The sequence below is a fragment of the Thalassophryne amazonica genome, chromosome 12 (genome assembly GCF_902500255.1).
Source record: "Thalassophryne amazonica chromosome 12, fThaAma1.1, whole genome shotgun sequence".
NCBI lineage: Eukaryota > Metazoa > Chordata > Actinopteri > Batrachoidiformes > Batrachoididae > Thalassophryne > Thalassophryne amazonica.
Genome location: NC_047114.1, coordinates 103,863,451 through 103,885,105, shown reverse-complemented (window position 1 = coordinate 103,885,105; position 21,655 = coordinate 103,863,451). Strand labels below are relative to the sequence as shown.

At 43.9% G+C, this 21,655-nt stretch overlaps 1 protein-coding gene across 2 annotated transcripts in view; it reads left to right on the top strand.

Annotated features, from left to right (window-relative positions):
* ttc19 (tetratricopeptide repeat domain 19) overlaps positions 1-21,655 on the top strand; it is a 164,103-nt gene that overhangs the window by 22,338 nt on the left and 120,110 nt on the right. For both annotated transcript variants that reach the window (XM_034183689.1, XM_034183690.1), the window contains exon 3: positions 18,685-18,776. In XM_034183689.1, the coding sequence (XP_034039580.1) occupies positions 18,685-18,776 (92 nt within the window). The remainder of the gene's footprint in view (positions 1-18,684; positions 18,777-21,655) is intronic.

The following is a 21,655-nucleotide window of genomic DNA, read 5'->3' as shown; positions in this document are numbered from 1 at the left end:
TGCCCTTACAGCTTTCGTCTTTACAACAGAATGACGATTTACATTCCCCCCCCTCATGGACCTCAAGACAGTTAATACATGCCCCAAGCTTCTGAACTGCTTCCTTCTTTTGAGCAAGGCTGAGAGATTTAAACCTTCTGCACCGATACAGACGTCACTTGTGACCATTTTCCCCACAGACAATGCAGCCTCCTTGGGGGTTTCCTGTCCTTGTTGCCTTTGTCCTAGCGAGCTTTGGTTGAACTCTTTGCTCCCTTCTTAGGAATTCCTCATCTTTCAACTGTTCCGATTCCTCATAAATTTGCTCTTGACCTTTTAGAAATGCGAATAGCATCTCAAAGCGGTCCCTTTGTGGCTCTTCACACCTCTTCTCCGCAACAAACAAAAGCCACTCCTTTTTTAACAAATCCGGCAACTTACTTTCCAGCGACTTTGTCATTAGTGGATTCCTTAAAGCCCCTATGTCACCCAGCTCACTTAGGTCACTCAAGGCTTTCTCAATCACCCTTATAAGGTCCACAATTCTCCGAGGCTGATGACCCTTCACCGGGGGCAGAGCCTGCAGCTCCTCCACTATTTCCAGTGCTATAGCTGTTTTGTTTCCAAAGCGATTCTCTAAAACTCGAAATATATCTTCTGCAGTAGCACATGTAGATAGCCGCAGGTCTCTTGCCACCTTTTCCTCCAAACTGTCAAGCAACTGGAACTTCTTGACCTCTTTCGAACCAGTAGGTTCCCCTTGCCTCTGGAGTGCTTCCCAGTCTTTGCGCCAACTATAAAAGCTCCTCTTGTTGCCATCAAATCGGGGAAGGGCAGCAGGTCTCAGCTTAATTGCAGGTGCCTGTGAACAGGGATCAAAGACTCTTTGCACTTCGTTTTCCACCCTTGCCTGAATCAGGAGAACCTTCTCTGAAAACAGCTTAGCTGCACAAATCTCGACTTCCTTAATTCTCTGCTGAAGATCCTCCCTCACCGCAGAAGGGGCCCACCGGCTCCACTTGTGATGCGCCTCCTTTGCCGCTTTGACACGAGTCTCCAGTTGACTTAGCATATACTCATATGCTTCCATCCTCATGTCTGCAGCATGGGCCGAGGATCTCTCATACTCAGCTTCAGCCAACTCTAGTGCAGTAGATAACTCAGGGTGCCCAAAATTGCTCCAAATCATATGTCGAATCCTACTTTGCTCCTCCTCCAATCGCTGTTCGCACACACCTGCAGTACTCTTGATGTCTTCACACTGTTCCCGCTTCAAAGCAGATCCACCATCTTTATCCCAGGTTTCTGACAGAGCCGCCTCTAGGTCGTCATTTGCATCAATCACTTTGTCTGCTTCTACTGCAATCTTGGTAAAAGCATCCTGCAGCTCATCCACGGACATGCTCTTACATGATCTTGCAATTGAGTTAGCTAGTCTTGAAAACTGCCTCTTAGCGGTGATCCTGTTAGTCTTTAGCTGTTGCAAACCTTTTGATTCCGCCATTATTTTAGCTGGAGCTTAAACTTTGTTTCTTATCTTGCTGATGACTGGCTCCGGTTTTTTACTGTCGAGCGTTATTCCTTATTTTACTGCGCCCCACGCTCGAAGGGATTTCACCCGCAATTCCTTAATCATGCAGCAGATGTTTTACTCAGATGACGCTGTAACATTTTCCACTTCTTGTTTATTGGGTTTTGCTTTAATGCCACCAGGTAAAAAACCTTAAAACACACATACACACACAACTGTAAATATAATATACCATAAACCATTTCCAAATAACTCAAATTAACTTAGCGACACGTGCCTTATCATTTAATCAATTTCATTTCCTAAAATACATATAAAAGCCGCCAACACCAAATTATTGTCCTCATTATCACTACTGATTGACGCAGCCACGCGATTGAACAAATTACTCCTTACACAATAAATAATCAGCAGCTTATATTATCAAACTATAAAGTAACAATCAAAATCGTAATTAAAACATAAGCCCGCAGCCAAGCGGGCTTGCAGCTTCAGTGCACGTGAATGTAAATGAATATTCACGCCCACACCCACATACACAAAAATCCCCTTTCGTAACAACAACAAGTATCTACGAATCATCCCATCCAAACTACACACGAACAACGCCCCATGTTGCCTACAGCGCCTTCACAAGCGCATGTAGCGACGTGGGGCAGAAGTAAAGACGCCCAACAGTGTGATCATATTAATACACAAAAATCTTACCGGCTGCCTTTCACAGATTATTTGCAGGTACGCGCGCAGTTGTTTAAAGTCAAACGGAACGAGCATAACTTAAAGCTCGCCCCACAACCACTACTTGTCGCTACAGTAACATCCGGTATGAATAAAGTCCGCCCCTATAAAGGGCCTGGGTACGCGCGCTAACCGGCCGACAGTTCCGCCCTAATCAGCACAAATGACAAACAGCTGATCAGCGCGACAGTGTGCATACATGTGTGTGCCTGCATGTATGTATGTGCATGTTTGTGCATGGATGTGAGTGTGTGTGTGTGTGTGTGTGTGTGTGTGCGTGTGTGTGCATGCATGTGGGTGCGTGTGTGTGCATGCATGTGGGTGCGTGTGCCCTGTGGCAGCCTGTCCAAGTGTAGCAGGTTTTTTATATTTTATTTTTTACAGTGTATGTTGTCACCAAGGCAGGTTCAGCGGAGGGCGTGTGGGTGTGTGCGCATGTGGGCGTGTCCTACAAGGGCACCAGTTTAATTAAGAGATGGTCAGACTTGTGGCTTCATGTGGTGAGTTGTCTTTTATTGAAATGATTTATTTGTTGGCATTTCTGTTTTTATGTTAAGTTTCTTTATGGGGTTATTTTTGTTTTCTTTGAGAGCAGCTTTGTGCCTTTAAGAGAGGAGACGTTTCACTGTGATGTCTGAAGCAGGAGAAAACCACAGCGAGAGACAAAGAATGAGTTGGACTGACTGTCTTACACAAATAATGAATGTTTTTGAGTGCAGTCGCCTTGTTGAATGGAACATTCTATCTTTCACCTTGTGAAATGTACTTTCCATTAAATGAATGAAAAAATCATTATTTGTTTGATATAACACCTATTCATTTATAAGCAAGAGAAAGGGACTGACATTTTGGTTGTGTTCACTAGTCCTTTGACATCAAGAGATCCAAACACTCCAACACGAATTTAAATATCAGTCCAATCCATGGATTGGACTGTTGGTACCTTGCAACTGCCTCTGGAGTCCTCTGAGATAACATATCCGGAAGGCTTCCTTCTTTCAGTCGGATGGCTTCCCTGACCACCAGTATTCACCACCGTGTTTGAGTGTTGCCACCCCTTGAGGCACCTAAGACCTTCAGGCCACTGAAGGCTGCAGCTTCAGCAATGTAAGCTTTGAATGTTGCCACATTCTGGTTCAATGCCTCACCTCCACAGGGATGCTAGAAAATGCTCCACTGGAGGTGTGAGTTGAAGATCTGTCTGACAGTGGGCTCCTCCAGACGTTCCCATTTCACCTGCACTATGCATTTGGGCTTACCAGGTCTGTCCAAAGTCCTCCCCCACCCTCTGATCCAACTCACCATCAGATGGTGATCAATTGACAGCTCTGCTCCTCTCTTCACCTGAGTGTCCAGAACATGAGGCCTCAGATCAAATGATACAATCACAAAATCAATAATCGATCTTCGGCCTAGGGTGCTCTGGTACCATGTCACTTATGAGCTTCCTTATGTTTGAACATGGTGTTCGTTATGGACAGTCCATGACTAGCACAGAAGTCCAATAACAAACGACCATGTCGGGTTTAGATCGGGGGAGGCTATTCCTCCCAATCAGGTGTCTCTGTCATTGCCCATGTGTGCATTGACGTCCCCCAGCAGAACAATGGAGGGCCCCCCACTGGAGGCCCCACAAAGGACTCCATGCAGGGACTCTAAGAAGGTGGAATACTCCAATGCTGTTCGGTGTATACGCACAAACAACAGTTCAGAGCCCCCCCCCCCGTCACACGAAGGCGCAGGGAGACGACCCTCTCATCTTTAACCTGTGTGTAAACTCCAATTGTAGCGGCACTCAACGGGGCTCGTGCGTATTCCCCACACCCAGCCTGGTGCCTTCACACCCTGGGCAGTTCCAGGAGAAGAATATAGGTCCACACCCTTATCCAGGAGAGTGGTTCCCAGAGCCAAGCGCTGTGCGTGGATCACCAGATCTAATCGTATCGCCTTCCCTCCCGGCACAAGCTCCGGCTCCTTCCCCACACAATGAGGGTGACGTTCCAACACCCCCAGAGCTCTAGCCTCTGCCGCCCGGGTCTTGTCCACGAGTCCTCGACTTCTGGACTGCCACCCACACCCATGGAAATTTAGACAGCGCACCTGCCATCAGCGGTTCCTCTGTGCGGTGGTGGTGAGCCCACAGGGTGGAGATGGAAGCTCCACATTGCCTTTTGTTCTGTGCCCGACTGGGCTCCATGGCAAGCCCAACCACCAGGCACTCGCTGACGGGCCCTACATCCATGCCTGGCTCCAAATGGGAGCTATCCAATCTCTGTACTCACAAAGCGAGATTTGTGTTTTGGGTGCTCGGCAGTAAGTCGGACTTGTTTCCAATGGGGGTTGGCCTCCGCCAGGGCTGTGCTTTGTCACCATCCTGTTTGTGATATTCATGGACAGGATATTGAGGTGTAGTCGGGGGGTGAGGGTTTCTGGTTTGGTGGGCTCAGGGTCTCATCACTGTTTTTTGCAGATGATGTGATCCTGTTGGTGTCATCAGCCTGTGACCTCCAACACTCACTGGATCGGTTCGCAGCTGAGTGTGCAGCAGCTGGGATGAGGATCAGCACCTCTAAATCTGAGGCCATGGTTCTCAACAGGAAAACCGATGGATTGCGTACTCCGGGTAGGGGATGAGGTCTTGCCCCAAGTGAAGGAGTTCCAGTACCTTGGTGTCTTGTTCACAAGTGAGGGAAGGATGGAGCGTGAGATTGGCCATAGAATCAGCGCAGCAGGGGTATTCGCTCTACCGTACTGTTGTGACGAAAAGGGAGCTGAGGCCAAAAGGCGGAAGCTCTCGACCTACTGGTCAGTCTTTGTTCCTACTCTCACCTGTGGTCATGAGGGATGGGTCATGACCCAAAGAACTAGATCGGCGGGTTACAAGTGGCCGAATGGGCTTCCTCAGGAGGGTGGCTAGTGTTTCCCTTTAGAGAGGGGAGCTCATAGTAGAGCCGCTGCTCTTAGGAGCCAGCTGAGGTGGTTTGGACATCTGGTAAGGATGCCTCCTGGGCGCCTCTCTAGGGAGGTGTTCCAGGCACATCCATCTGGGCGGAGACTCTGGGGAAGACCCAGGACTAGGTGGAGAGATTATATCTCTACACTGGCCTGGGAACACCTCGGGATCCCCCAGTCAGAGGTGGTCAATGTGGCATGGGAAAGGGAAGTCTGGGGTCCCCTGCTGGAGCTGTTTGCCCCTGCAACCGAACCTGGAAAGTGGTTGAAGATGAGATGAGATGAAATTGTGCTGTGAGCTTTCATAAGTGTGTATTACATGTAATATTAATGATGTGGGGAAAGACTAAAATTTCTGAAAAAAGGTTAGAAAATGATTGATTTTTTGTCTCGATTTGTATTCTGTAAAGTAGTGACTTCAGTTTTACTGCCTGACTGTTTTCTGGTGATAATTATCTCACCATTTGTTTAGTGATTCCATCAGAAGTCTCAGTTATCCCTTTTTAATTAGCCTCTGGTTTGTTTTTTCTTCACATCAGGTTTCCATCCTGAGATTTTCTGTTCAGAGCAAATTCATAAATAAGAATTTTTTTTTTTCTCTCAGTTTGGTGGGTCACATGACAGTCGCTTTTACTTTGGATATTCTACTAATATAAGAATACACGTGAATGAGATTAATTTCTCTGTGATATACTGAATATTCCAGTGAATAATCTGACTTTCACCCTGGCTGGCTGTTTCATTTTATTTATATTAGTTGATATTTCTGTGGAGAAGTGCTGCATAAAAGCAGGTGGGTTCAGATCAGCCTTTAATATTAATATCTTTAATATGATGTGAGCGTGTGAAGCTCTAACTTTCACCCCTGATTATTTGCCATCTTTAACTTCATAATGAAATTAATTAAGGATCAGACTAGTGTCTGGTGTCGTGGCAGACACACAGTGTGTTTGACAAGCTGATGGTATTATTTTCTCTCTGTACTCATTCAGTCTATTCTATAAACAGTCTGATCCTCTTCTGTGTTTGTTTGGAGACATAGTGTCTCAACAAATGTGGGACTGAGTTTGAATAAATGTAAGAGCACAGAAAAAGCAGATTTATCCTGAAACTCTCTTGAAAACAATGATCATGACCATTGATTTCTATTTATGTCTGGTTGTCAGACGCTAACCAAGATGGCGGCGCTCTGGCAACAGCCAGCGAATGAGTGGATGGCAGTGGTCCTCCATCTAGTGAGTAAATAGAAATCGATAGTCCAGTCCAAAGTTGTACTCAGTCAACTTGCAAAAATAGTCAGGTGGTTCAGAAACAATCCTGACCATGTCGTCCATAGCTGAGGCCGTAACCGACGTCTGCTTTTCTCTGTCCAGCGAAAATTTGCGTCAGAAATCTGTTGAGCTCTTCATCTGATAGTGGATCTAGTTCACCTGGAGATGCCCCAGCAAATACTGCAGATGCCTCCAGATGATCTGTGGTGTACTGCATTTGTTTTGTTTTGTATTAGACGAAAAGGAGGGTCAATAAGCTCACGCTATGTTTGTTTTTAGGCTAAGCGCAGCTCAGTGTGCCAGTTAGGGTTAGCACAATAAATGGAACCAAATTGCACAATGGCAAATGGGACAAATGATCAATATCATGTGACATATAAACCCACCAATCAAATGACCAGGATCTATTCAGGTGTTATATAAAAATAAATATAAGACGTAGAAAGGGTGGATCCTAAAACCTGGAAACATTCAGCAACATCTCAGAAACATCTTGGAAACGGAAACATTACTTACTATGAGGATTAATGCACTTCATGATATGTCTGTCTATAATTAAAAGTAATATTGTAAAAGTTGTTTTAAATGGAGTAATTCTGTGCAGTTTTAAGACCGACTTACTGACAAATCGATTTGTTTCCGACCAGGTTGAAGATGTCCTCAGCCACCCCCATTGTAAACATCTCAACAATATTACTTCTAATTATAGTCAAAATGTCATAAAATGCATTAATCTGCATCATAAGTAATGTCTCTGAGATGTGTCTGGGTTTTAGGGTCCACCATAGAACGGTCCGGGAGTGTTTACTGGCTGCCGTGTGGAGTTAACTGAGTGACTGAAGCTGAAGCTCATTGGTCCCTGGAGGACCACAGAGAGTCGTCCCCGACACTCTGTGACTACGTTTGGGGAGCTGAGTAGAAAAGTTCAACAGTGTGGATCAGTGAATTATGTGTTATGGTGTGAAAGATGTTGCATTTAAAGCTTTATGTACGCTGAGTGCACGTGTTGTATCAACGGTATGTGTCAAAGTCAAACTGTGTTGTGTCCGTGTTAGCGTGATAAGCAGAAGGACAGCATGTATCATGACACACAACATAAAGTTATTATTATTACCACCATTATCTGTATAAGGAGATATGAAGCTATTAGCAGTATTATTATATGAAGTTAGCAATGTAGCAAATTGGCCCTGAGACATACTGGCCCAACATGATGGAGCTGCAGCCGGGCTCTATGTCTGTTAGAAAACAGTCAACACCATCTCTTGGTCTCACTCCCGTTTAGCTCCACAAACTCCTGAAGAGCTGCTCCATGCTGCTGTGAGCTTACCTGAGACCATGGACAGAGAGCTGTATCATCAGCATACTCACTAGGTGGCGCCGAGGCAGATCTGCAGTCATCGGTGTAAAGGATGGAGAGCAGACGTGAAGGCACGCAGGCCTGGGGGGGGGGGGGGGGGGGGGAGTCGTAGAGGTCAGAGGAGGCGTTATTAACCCGGACTCTTTGTGACCTATGGGTTAGAAAGTCCAGCACCCACAGGATGAGCTGATGGTCCAGGTGGAAGTAAGAGGTGAGTTTGTTGGCCGGGATATGAGGCTGCATCGTGCTGAATGCAGGTGAGACGTGACGTGAATGAAGACCAAGATGATAAAAACTCGAGGAAACTCTCAGCCAGGAGCTCCGTGTTTACAGACAGACACCTGTTGTTTAGCAGTGCGCTCGTGATCCCGGTCCAGTCTGAGAGGGGACAAGAAACTGCCAATGTGCAACGTACTTACTCATTGTCATTCTATTCGGCCACGGATCAGTGAAAACAAGAACAGAGGCAGGTCTGTATTCATGCATGTGGTAAACATTGGCTTATGGCTCGTCCGTTTTATTGCAGAGAGCGCACACGTTAGCCAGAATAATAGATGTTGTTTACATGTCTCCTGTTTAAGTCTAGCTTTAATTCACCCCATTTTATCATGAACATGGTTCTCTGTGTTGGATAAGTTCTTACGAAGCATTTCTGTGGGAAAAGTGTCCGTGAGAAGGTTGGAATGACATAAGAGTCCGAGCTGCAGCAGAACATGATCTTGCCTTCGGGAATATTGTTAGAATTTGCAGAAACAAACAGAGGTACAGAGGTACCAATAAACGAATGAGATTAAAAGTTGATTTGGCACAAGTTTTACAGCAGATGACCTTCCTGACGCAACTCCACATTACATGGAAAAATGTGGCAAGGGTGGGGTTTGAACCGGAAACCTTCTGCACTGAAACCAAGTGCACTAAGCACTTGGCCACAACCCCCGCAATTGAATTTTTTATATAGCGCCAGTTCACAACATAAGTCACCCGAGGCTCCTCACACGGGTAAGTTCTGACCTCACCAACCCCCCCGAGCGCGTAGGCTGCAGTGGTCAGAAATAACACCTGCCAGCATTTTTGAGCAAGAAACCTCAAGCAGACCAGACTCAGAGGGGCGACCCGCAGTTTAGACCAAACTAACGGTAACAAAGATCAGAGAAACTATGGCTGATTTTCACAGATCTGGCAACTTGCTTCCGACGGATTGTTTGTTACTGTGACGCCACTCTGAACTTCACACGGTTGTATACTCTTCTTTTATTTCTGTTTAGCACTCTTCTGGTTATTAATTGTATCTACTCTGAACGTTATTAACAACAGTCCTGTTGTGAATCACTAGCAGTTAGCATTCGCTAGCAGTTAGCATTCACTAGCTAGGTCGACCCCTCCCCTCTCCATTGTTACGTTTTATAGCTGCTTCTTTTCTACCCTTTAATACTTCTGTTTGTTTTTCAGTTGAACTTCTGTGAATTTTAGGTATTTATTTTACTCCTGTGTAAAAATCTTAGGAGCGGCTAGCATTTTCACTAGCGGTTAGCTTGCGTTAGCTATGAAGCAGCAGGACCTTCGTGGCCGGGACGACGGTGAGGATCGAACCCACGCAGCTCGCACAAAAGACCATTCCTCTATCAGGTCAGCCAAAGGGGAACTCCCCGTTAGCCAAGCTAGCTGGAATGTCTTTTCAATTGGGACCCGGGACTTTCATCCTGCTACACATCTCCCCACCATTTTGACTTGTGTCCCGAAGTCACAGGTGCATGTTAGGGTAATCCTGTGATCCACATCCTGTTCGTGATGCAGATTGAAGCAGCAGGACCTTCGTGGCCGGGACGACGGTGGGGAGTTCCCCTTTGGCTGACCTGGTAGAGGAATGGTCTTTTGTGCGAGCCGCGTGGGTTCGATCCCCACCGTCGTCCCGGCCACGAAGGTCCTGCTGCTTCAGCTATTTCAGACCCTTGTGATAATTTTTTCATTTCATTTTTTTACACTCCTGTTAGTTAATTAACTGTTTAGTGTATTTTATAGCTGCTGCGTTTTTACCTGTTTAATACTTCTGTTAGTTTTCAGTGTAACTGCTGTGAATTTTAATAAATTTATTTGCGTCTGTGTGAGCCTTAGGAGTGGTTAGCTTATCCATTATTGGTTAGCTCGTGTTTGCTTGGCTACATTTCTTGAATTTCTTAGTGCACAAAGTACACTACAAATTCTACTTTACACCCTCCGTAAATCCTGTGTGATGTTGGAAGATAGGGTGGCTCTCTTAGAGAGCCGTGTCCGTACGTTAGAGCAGCTTCTTAGCTCAGTGGAGTTAGATGTTACGGGCACTCCAGATAAGGTTAGTGTTGGGCCGGCTAGCAAGCCCATTAGCATCAGCTTATAAACACCGGCTGTGGAGGACGGCTTTCGGACTGTGGCTAGGTGGAGGAAGCCCCGTAGGGCTGTGGTACCCCGATCACACTCGCCACTGCGAACTGTGAATTGGTTCTCCCCCTTGGATTTGCCTGATGTGAATTCTCTGAGCCCACAAGTGACTTCCACTCCTGTCTCCAGGCCGAAACACCGGACTTTAGTGATAGGGGATTCTATCACCCGCAAAGTCAGGTTACAGACGAAGGCTGACGTTAAATGTATTCCTGGGGCCAGAGCTCTCGACATTGCATCTCATCTTAGGGTGCTGACGCTGCAGAAGGGACGAAGGAACATGACATGAGATATAGTCACATCGTTATTCACGTTGGCACCAATGATATCAGGATGAAGCACTCAGAGGTCACAAAAATGGACATAGAGAGGACTTGTGACCTTGATGAGGCATTTAGTAGGCTGACATCGTTAAATAGGTGGCTGGCGCAGTTTTGTAGACAGCAAGGTTTTAGCTTTATTGATAACTGGCCTTCGTTCTGGGGCTGCCGTGGCTTGTTGATGCCGGACAGCCTCCACCCTACTGGGGAAGGCGCCGCCATTTTGTCTGCGAACATAGATAGAGCTCTACAGGGAGGGTAACATTAGGAATCTACAGCATGCCACGGAGCAGGTGATTAGAGACCCTGCAAGGCTTATGACAAATGTGGGTGTGGAATCCATTAGCTTAGTGGGGAATTTAGTGCAGAAAATCCCGTATGGTGTTAGTGCAGTTTATTTGCCAGGGAGGGAATTTCAACAAGTTGTGACTGTGGCCTGCTTCCGTAGTCGTGTCCATAAAAATCATAGAGGGATATGCTTTCCAAACTTAATACCCATTACTATATTGGATGATGTTGAAATTGAGGATGGCCCAGTGGTTGTTCCAGCAATAGCAAAGATTTTGTGTCTGCTACCTACAACGCGCGTGGAATGTCTTAAACCTAAACCTACTTCTAGGCATCTTATATATGCTACTCTGGAACCACCCCTAAACCCAAACAGTTCAACTGTCAACCCCACTGAGGTCCTTAGACTGGGTCTCATTAACATAAGATCACTGTCCTCAAAATCATTGTTGATCAATGATCTAATTATTGATCATCACTTAGACATGATTGGGCTATGTGAAACCTGGCTTAAACCTACAGCTGTCCTCCCCTTAAATGAGGCCTGCCCACCAGCATATACATTTAGTCACATCCCTCGTGATGCAAAGCAAGGCGGGGGTGTTGCTCTTATTTATAAATCTAGGTTTAGCTTATTAGCTGTTGGGGGTCACAAATATAACTCGTTTGAGCATCTGATTCTCTGCTCTGCTCAGGATATTACGCATTGCCAAGGTCAGAAGAATAAAAATCAGCCATACTACTTTGTCACTGTATATAGGCCTCCTGGCCCATATTCTGAATTCTTACATGAATTTGGTGCGTTCATCTCTAACTTGTCAACTAGAGCAGATAACATTCTGATCATTGGTGACTTTAACGTTCATATAAATAAGCCTTCTGATCCCCTCTGCAAATCATTTATGGAAATTGTGGATGCATTAGGATTTCGGCAATGCATTCGGGATTCGACACACATTAGTGGAAATACCCTGGATCTTGTTCTCGCACGTGCTATTGCTGTCATGAATATTGACATCATGCCTCTTACATTAGTGGTGTCTGATCACTCACTTATTAAGTTTACAGTTTCGCTGCCGTGTTTAGTGGAACAACAACCTTATATATCATTACGGCGATGTATCAACTCCTCAACTAAGACTGAACTCGACACTAGACTGCCTGATGTCTTAGCTTCACATTTGACAAATACCCAGTCAGTAGACAGACTTGTGGATAGTTTAAACTCAGTGCTCAAAACTACACTCGACATGATTGCACCACCTGTGTTAAAACCGCGCTCCCCCAAATCACAGTCACCTTGGTTCAGTGATTATCTGCATGACCTCAAGCATAAAGCAAGAGGTCTAGAACGGAAATGGCGTCATTCAAAATTAGAAGTATTCCACCTTGCGTGGCGTGATGCTATCTTAGACTATAAGCATGTATTATTGGCTACAAAGCAGACTTACTACTTTGATTTGATCAACAAAAACAAGCATTACTCAAAGTTCTTGTTCGACACAGTGGCAACACTTTTGCATGGACAACCACCTGTAGTTCGCTCTCCTTTTAGATTTCCTGGATTACTTTGGGAAGAAAATAGAAGACATCAGGTTAACATATCCCAGCATGCCTTAACCCAGCCACTACACCCTGCTATTGAGGTGGGTGCCACTACTGAGGTATTACCTAGATTTACAGAATTTGATAGTATCTCACTAGGCATGCTGACAAAACTCGTAATGTCAACAAAAAGCACAACCTGTTTATTTGATCCTATACCAACAAAACTGTTTAAGGACCTGTGGTCCACTCTTGTATCTGTTCCTAAATGTTTCAAATCTGCAGTGATTAAACCATTACTTAAGAAACCCAATCTTGACCCTAGTGTATTGACAAACTATTGGCCGATATCAAATCTATCATTTTTCTCTAAAATTCTGGAAAACGTGGTGTCACGGCAGCTTGTAGACTATCTTACTGAGCGACTGCAGTCTGCTTTTAGAAAATATCATTCCACAGAAATGGCTCTCACTAAAGTGGTGAATGATGTCCTGCTTACAATGGATTTGGACACCACTACAGTTCTGTTGCTGTTAGAGCTCAGTGCTGCATTTGATACCGTGGATCATCATATTCTACTTGATGGGGCTGGAAAATCACTTTGGGATTGCTGGGAGTGCCCTTGCATGGCTGATGTCATACTTGACCTGTCGTTCTTACTGTGTTTTGTACAGTAACACTACCTCTAACCTTAGTGACATGAAATTTGGGGTTCCACAGGGGTCTGTCTTAGGCCCCCTGCTTTTCTCCCTTTATATAGCACCCCTTGGGCACATATTGCGGCGTTTTGGGATTACCTTTCACTGCTATGCAGATGATACTCAGTTATACATGCAGATAACTGCTGGTAATCTCATCCACATAAAATCCTTAGAAGATTGCCTTGCAGCAGTGAGAAGTTGGATGTCTAGAAACTTCCTACTTTTAAACTCTGAAAAGACTGAAATGATGGTTCTTGGTCCAGTGAGACATCGGCATCAATTTGACCAGTTAATGCTTCACCTAGGCTCGTGTGTCATACATCACACTGACAAAGTGAGGAACCTTGGGGTCATTTTTGATCCTTCATTGTCCTTTGACCTCCACATTAGAAATATTACTAGGACTGCTTTCTTCCACCTGCGAAATATAGCGAAGATTCGTCCCATCCTGTCTATGGCTGATGCTGAGACCCTGATCCATGCATTTATCTCTTCTAGATTGGACTACTGCAATGTTCTGTTTTCTGGTTTACCGCAGTCTTGCATTAGGGCTCTCCAATTGGTTCAAAATGCTGCAGCCAGACTTTTGACACGAAGCAGAAAGTTCGACCACATTACACCCATTTTGGCATCTCTTCACTGGCTTCCTGTCCCAGTGAGATCAGATTTTAAGGTTCTGCTACTAACCTATAAAATTATTCAAGGACTGGCACCTCCCTACCTAGCTGACCTAATTAAACCTTACGTACCGGCCCGGGCTTTACGTTCTCAGGGTGCAGGACTACTTTGCGTCCCTATGGGCCCTGTCCCACTGGCGTTTAGGAGCATTTGCGTATGGATTGCGCACAAAATTGGCCCATATTCGCCAAACATCCGCAATATCCGTGTAACATGCCTGTATGAGTCGGCCGTCATCCGAACACGCCCGTGATCATCCGCAGAGGCACGCATGTCCGCAGCAAGGATTTTTGAGCTGTTCAAAAATCTGAAAGCGGATAACATCGGACTCACATACTCCAAATATACTCAAGTCATACACAATACATACTCACTCTATGCGCTGTATATCTGCCGTTAACCGCTGATATCTGCAACTGACGGGGATTTGCAGTTTGACAGTGGACTGGGACAGTGTGTAAAACAGATATATATCGTGCCCATCGTGTCCACATCACAAACTAAAATATGTTGTAGCGACTGCATACAGATTGGCCACGAATAAAGCGTTTTTATTACATCTGCTTTGCAGCTGACTTGCGGACATTCTGTGAATGCATAACAAACACGTCACGTAAACCCAAAGTACTATATTTGGCAGAAAGCAACATACCTGCCAGTCAGTGCTGGTCCGGCTGTGTAGATCCACAAAGATGTAGCTGCTGCAATCCAGGACTTTTATTTAACACCAACAAAAGAAAGAGTTGATATTTTAGCCACAACTCACTCAAAAAAAACAACAAAAAAAAAACAACACCGTCTCACACCCAGAGCGTCTTCACCCCTCCCACTCGCCAAACTCATGAACAGTTAACCCTCACATGACAACAAGAACATTAACTCTGTGATCAACTTGTCCAAGTCCACCAAATACTCCAGAGTCTGTATTGCTGGTGTGAATAGTGATGCTGACGGCCCGAGTGCGCTTATTTTATGACCGCAATGCAGATGCCGTGCACGCACAACACGTGCGCAATGCATCATAATACACCCGTAATACTGCCGTGATAATCTCAATGTGTTGGATCCGTTTCCTCACTACATGCGTTATATAACCGTGATTGTTCATCATATATTCGCTATATATTATTGTTATTATATAACAATAAAACAGATAAAACTGAAGTTATTGTACTTGGCCCCACAAATCTTAGAAACATGGTGTCTAACCAGATCCTTACTCTGGATGGCATTACCCTGACCTCTAGTAATACTGTGAGAAATCTTGGAGTCATTTTTGATCAGGATATGTCATTCAAAGCGCATATTAAACAAATATGTAGGACTGCTTTTTTGCATTTACGCAATATCTTTAAAATTAGAAAGGTCTTGTCTCAGAGTGATGCTGAAAAACTAATTCATGCATTTATTTCCTCTAGGCTGGACTATTGTAATTCATTATTATCAGGTTGTCCTAAAAGTTCCCTAAAAAGCCTTCAGTTAATTCAAAATGCTGCAGCTAGAGTACTGACGGGGACTAGAAGGAGAGAGCATATCTCACCCATATTGGCCTCTCTTCATTGGCTTCCTGTTAATTCTAGAATAGAATTTAAAATTCTTCTTCTTACTTATAAGGTTTTGAATAATCAGGTCCCATCTTATCTTAGGGACCTCGTAGTACCATATCACCCCAATAGAGCGCTTCGCTCTCAGACTGCAGGCTTACTTGTAGTTCCTAGGGTTTGTAAGAGTAGAATGGGAGGCAAAGCCTTCAGCTTTCAGGCTCCTCTCCTGTGGAACCAGCTCCCAATTCAGATCAGGGAGACAGACACCCTCTCTACTTTTAAGATTAGGCTTAAAACTTCCCTTTTTGCTAAAGCTTATAGTTAGGGCTGGATCAGGTGACCCTGAACCATCCCTTAGTTATGCTGCTATAGACTTAGACTGCTGGGGGGTTCCCATGATGCACTGTTTCTTTTTATTCACCTCTTTTTGCTCTGTATGCACCACTCTGCATTTAATCATTAGTTATTGATCTCTGCTCCCCTCCACAGCATGTCTTTTTCCTGGTTCTCTCCCTCAGCCCCAACCAGTCCCAGCAGAAGACTGCCCCTCCCTGAGCCTGGTTCTGCTGGAGGTTTCTTCCTGTTAAAAGGGAGTTTTTCCTTCCCACTGTCGCCAAGTGCTTGCTCATAGGGGGGTCGTTTTGACCGTTGGGGTTTTTCTGTGATTATTGTATGGCTTTTGCCTTGCAATATGAAGCGCCTTGGGGCAACTGTTTGTGTGATTTTGGCGCTAATATAAATAAATTGATTTGATTAATTGATTTGATTTGATATATTATTAATATCTCCGTGATTCATACCGGGACATTTGTCATTTTGGCCATTTTTGTTGTGGAAGACAACGACACCTGCAATTGTTGTACTCAATTCATGCGCAATTGATCCTCTCCCCAGTGGGGACAGGGCCCTAAGGTGAATAAGAAGCAGGGCTGTGAAAACCTGCGGATCCGCGGGATTTCGCGGATTTCATCATGGTGAGGTGGGGCTGGGGGTGTTAGTGATGTACTCCTTAATGAATGAATGAATTTATTTGGCACACAAACTCAACAATAATCGTGAACATCACTGAGTTTTAAAATGCTTAGCACAAACGCGTTCTTTTTTTACGACATCGTGTAAGTTTTAGAAGTCCGCGGACACTGATCTGTGTGTCACAGATACAAATCATTTCCTCAGATCCGCGGAGTTCGCCGGCGGAAAAAATGCCACTCAAGCGTAGCTGTTATGACAGTTGTCGTAAGCAGACTGGTTGGTTGCTGCGGCGACGCTGTGTGGCCTCCTGTGCGACGCCACCGTTAAAACGTAGCATGTGGAACATCCCAAACTTTTAGAGCTTTCAAGTTTTTAAAAGAAGATTTGTTGCAGCACGTCTGTGTCACGGAGCGATGTCACACAGAGAGAAGATGGTGAGAAAGACAGTTTGGAAAAGTCTTATAAGGACAAGATCCGTGGAATCGTCACTGTGCTTCATCAACACACCTGAAGATAAAAGAAACAGGAAAACTGAACTTTGCTCTCTCAGGAAACATGGTAAGAATTTTTATCTCCGGGAAAATAAACATTCTGCTGTTGCAAACAGGATTTTAGACAAGATTATGTGACTTTTTTTTTCACTAATCTAGACTTTCTTTCATTGTAAAAAAGACGTGGCTTTGAATGGATTTAGGCTCGCAATGAATTTACACAAGAATATAAGTGACTTTTTACTATAAGGTATAGTTATTGATATTTTACCATGATTTTCCCAAATATTCTACAAGCTTTTAGCTGTTTTTTGAAGTCTTCATGGAATTTCATGTTAGTTTAATTGTTCTGAGTTAATGCATAATTGGTTTACAATTAAAAGGAAATCATTCCAGGTCCTACTTCCAATTCGTATTCTGTTATTTCAACATCATCATTGACAGGTCAGATAAAAGGTTGAAAAATAGGATCATTTAAATATCCACTAATTTTGACATTTGTTCTTCCAGGTAGATGCTGAAAAAGTATCATTTAATTCTGGGGCCCCACAGGGCCCTAGACCCTGGCTCCTGGGGTGCTGAACCCCCCCCCCCTGCAAATTTTCCTCGGATTTCACAATTTTCATTTCACAGCCCTGAAGAAGTCTGTGGGTCACAGAGCTTTCTCTTATTGTGCCCCTGTTCTGTGGAATGATCTCCCTGCATCAATAAAACAATCAGATTCTGTGGAGATTTTCAAGTCCAGACTTAAGACGCATTTATTTTCCCTTTCATATGGCTAGCATACTGGTACAGTTTTGTTTTACGCTTTTTACTCTTTTAATTCATTTTATTAGTAATTGGAGCGTGCCGCGGCTCAACTTTACCTAAATTCTGGGTCTTTTAGTGAGTTTAGGGCTCATGGCAGCCGATCACCTTAGTAATTTCTTCTGTTTTTCTTGTGGTTAATGCTGACAAATTATACTGTATGTTTTGTCTTTCTGATGTCTGATTCTGTTTTTTTCTCTCTGTTTAAGGTGCAGCTCCATCCAGAGATGGGAGTTGTATTCATGTTGGAGATCCTCCTGTCCTGTGCACCAACAGCATTTCCTGTATATTTGTTCTGTGAATTGTTCGTAATGTGTGTCTGTATCATGGCCCAAGCAGAGGACACCCCTTTGAGTCTGGTCTGCTTCAGGTTTCTTCCTCAGATCCTCAGAGGGAGTTTTTCTTGCCACTGCTCCTCTGGGGGTTAGTAAGTTTAGACCTTACCTGTGTGGAAGCGCTTGAGGCAGCTCTGTTGTGATTTGGCGCTATATAAAGGAAAATAATTGAAATTGAAATTGAATGCAGCTCTACGCCGAGTTTGAGCAGCTTGTTGTTTTATTGCATGCCCTTCTATTCCTACTGTCTATGCTGCGATGTGACACGGAAATTTCCCATTGAGGGATGAATAAAGGCTTTTCTTATCTTCTTATCTTATCTCTACGCCACGTTAAGCAGCTCTACGCTGAGTTTAAGAAGGCTCTACGCTGAGTTTAAGAGCTCTACGACCACCGTTCAGAGGACATGCCCATGTCCACGTCCACATCTCACAGAGGGATTGCGCGGCCTTTTTTTCACCTTCTTAAGTTGTCTCACGATTGTGGCACGTTAATAAAGTCCATTAACTCCTGGAAATAATATATTCAGACTTTTACCAATGTATCAAATCCATCTGCATGTCCAGGCAGTCGCATCATGGAGCCAAGCTCCTTCTGTGTGCAAGGTTTTTTTTCTCTCTCTGACTGGCAGAGTCAGTGGAGGGGCTTGTGTTATCTGCTGCTGTGTGTGGCCCAGGCAGGATGTTCTTAAATAAACTGAATTAATAACCAGATCGATCAGCCAGTTTGGAAATGAAGGAGGTTTTGGTGTCTGCAGGCTTCGCTCTGTTCAGCAGCTCTGATGAAGACCATCAAGATGAAGGTCAGAAGAACGAGGACAAGATCATCCTGCTGCTGAAGAAGGCCAAGGTACGACTGGAACCATTATCTCAACAGTCCCCCAGAAAAAGTGCAATAACTCTGAAGTAGTACTCATCAAGCCGGTAGTACGTCAGCGTTCCTGCCTCCTGACATGTTCACTGAGGCTGATTGGGAGGTCACATGATCACTGTACGTTACAACCCCAATTCCAATGAAGTGGGATGTTGTGTAAAATGTAAATAAAAACAGAATACAATGATTTTCAAATCCTCTTCAACCTATATTCAATTGAATACACCACAAAGACAAGATATTTAATGTCAAACTGAATAACTTTATTGTTTTTGTGCAAATATTTGCTCATTTTGAAATGGATGCCTGCAACACGTTTCAAAAAAGCTGGGACAGTGGTAACAGAAGGAATGTTGATGGATACTCAACTGTACTACGAAGCGGGGTTAACTTACTCAGATGTAACCCAGGGTCAACCTCTTAAACCGGGGTTGACAAAACCTAGTTTCCTCAAGTGGTGTTAATCGGTACTACGACGCTGAATAAGATGTTGATTTGTTGAACCTGTGTTAACCTAATTGGAGTTTGTGCGCGTTCACATAAAAGGGGCGGGTTGCAGCACACGTCACCATTTTTCAATGATGGCGCGGTCACCTTACCTTACCGAAGAAGAATGCATGATTATTATGCAGAGCTACGAGGAATTTAAATTAATGTTAAGGGGGAAATCGAACACATCGTCTGCCAATAAAGCAAGACAGGCTTGTTGGCAACGTATTGCTGATCGGGTAAATGCGTACGTACAATTCAATTGTTCTCCAAATCTGTTACAGATGATTAACCTGTGGAATGTCTAATATGTGTAAAAAAAAATGACCTTCTTCCATTAATTACGTCCAGATGCAACACGATTCAGAAGTGGGCATAGGCCTACTAATAAATGTTAGGTTAATTTAATGTTTCCTAAATAGGCTACCTTGACTGTATGATTGCTATTCCTAATCCTGTCAATATGTCAGATGCAGCTTGATAAGCCCCACTTCACCTAATTAATGGACATGCATTAGACCTATTTTGATATTAGTAATTACCCGCGATTGCATAAAACCCTTCATTGATTTGCATTGTGGATAAATGGTCAGGGAAAACGACAAATGCATCCAACAGTTTAGACAGAGCAAGTACTACCTTGAGAATCATAGGACATACAGTATTCTTGTTCAGGTGTTCAGCATCACCGATGGAATACATAAAGTGTCCACTGGACAAATATCGCAAGGCACATTATCTGCTCGATCGTCGGGGCATTGCTACACTGTAAAAAATGACTTGTTTTTACAGGAAAACACTGGCAGCTGTGGTTACCAGTGAATCCCTGTAAAACATACAGCAGCACAGTAGATAACGTTACAGACATATTATGTATATGGATTTACAGTGAATGAACCACGGCTGACTCACATTAAAAGAACTGTTAAATCTACAAACAAGAGCTCTCTTTTTTTTGTACATTTAACTGCTGTATTTTTTACAGGAATTCCCTGGGAACCACAGCTGCCAGTGTTTTCCTGTAAAAACAACAGTCTTTTTTTACAGTGTACGATTTGATATATACTTTTAATGTCCCCATGGGGAAATTTGTCTTGGACTTCTCAAAAATCATGACCCATACAAAGATACAAGAACAAGACATAAACAGTTCATAACAATAAATAAAATAAATAAATACATAAATAAAGAATAAAAATAAATAAATAAAAAACATACAAATACTAAAACCTCCTAATGTGCCTGATTGTTAGCGGTGTTTATTATGATATATGTTAAGGGCTATGATTGATATAGGAACAAAAGAGTTCCTATATCTATTCAGTCTGCAATGGGGGACTCTGGAACGCCGGCCCGATGGTAGCAACTCGTATTGCGTGTGCAGAACATGGGAGGGATCAGAAAGAATTCTGTCCGCTTGCTTCATCACGCACTGATCAAAAATTGACTGAGGATTGTTATACTGTTTCAAACCAATGATTTTCATTGCTGTGAGAACAAGGTAGTTTAATTTTGATCTTAGGGACACAGGAAGGTTCCCAAAGCAAGTGGTTATGCCATATCTTAGAATGCTTTCAAGAACTGCCTGATAAAACAGTAACATAATTTTTTGGTCGACTCCATGAAAACGCAAACGCCGTAGAAAATAGAGTCGTTGATTCAAGCGGGAACATAACCAGTCAACATGAGTGTTCCATGTAAGGGAGCTGTCTATACAGACACCAAGATATTTGTACGATTGCACCTGTGTGATTGGTTGCTGGTGTATAATTACAGAGTTGTGATTGCCAACTAACTTTGGATCAAAAATGACTTCCTCTGTCTTTTTAACATTTAAAGTAAGGTAACTGGAATCACACCACTCAACAAACTGCCTCACTTCTGAATGATAGATGGGTGATGTTACAGACTTCTGGCCCGATCAGCTGACAAAGATAACAAATTCCCTCAGCTGAGAATCTATATCTTTCATAGAGAATATCATCCGGGTATGTCAGCGGATTCTGACAGTCTTTAAAAACCCTCGCCCTGCGAAGAGAGCCCCTCACAATTTGTGCTACAATATCAAACGGATCATCCAGGTAGGCCGGCATTGTCTTCGGAGTGATGGAAGGTGGATGGACAGTACTTATAATGGGAGTGGTTAAGCGAAAACCTCAAGCTAACCGAGAACATAACCTGCTTGGAGCAGGTTTGGCGCACAGCATAAATTGCCATGGCAGCATACCTCGATCAAAACCTATCCACCTTTCGTAGTACGGGTTAACCGGGAAGTTACTCCACACGTCATCAACTTACTCCCAAAGTTACCCTGATAAGCCAGTAACCCTGCTTCGTAGTACAGGCCCCTGTTTGGAACATTCCAC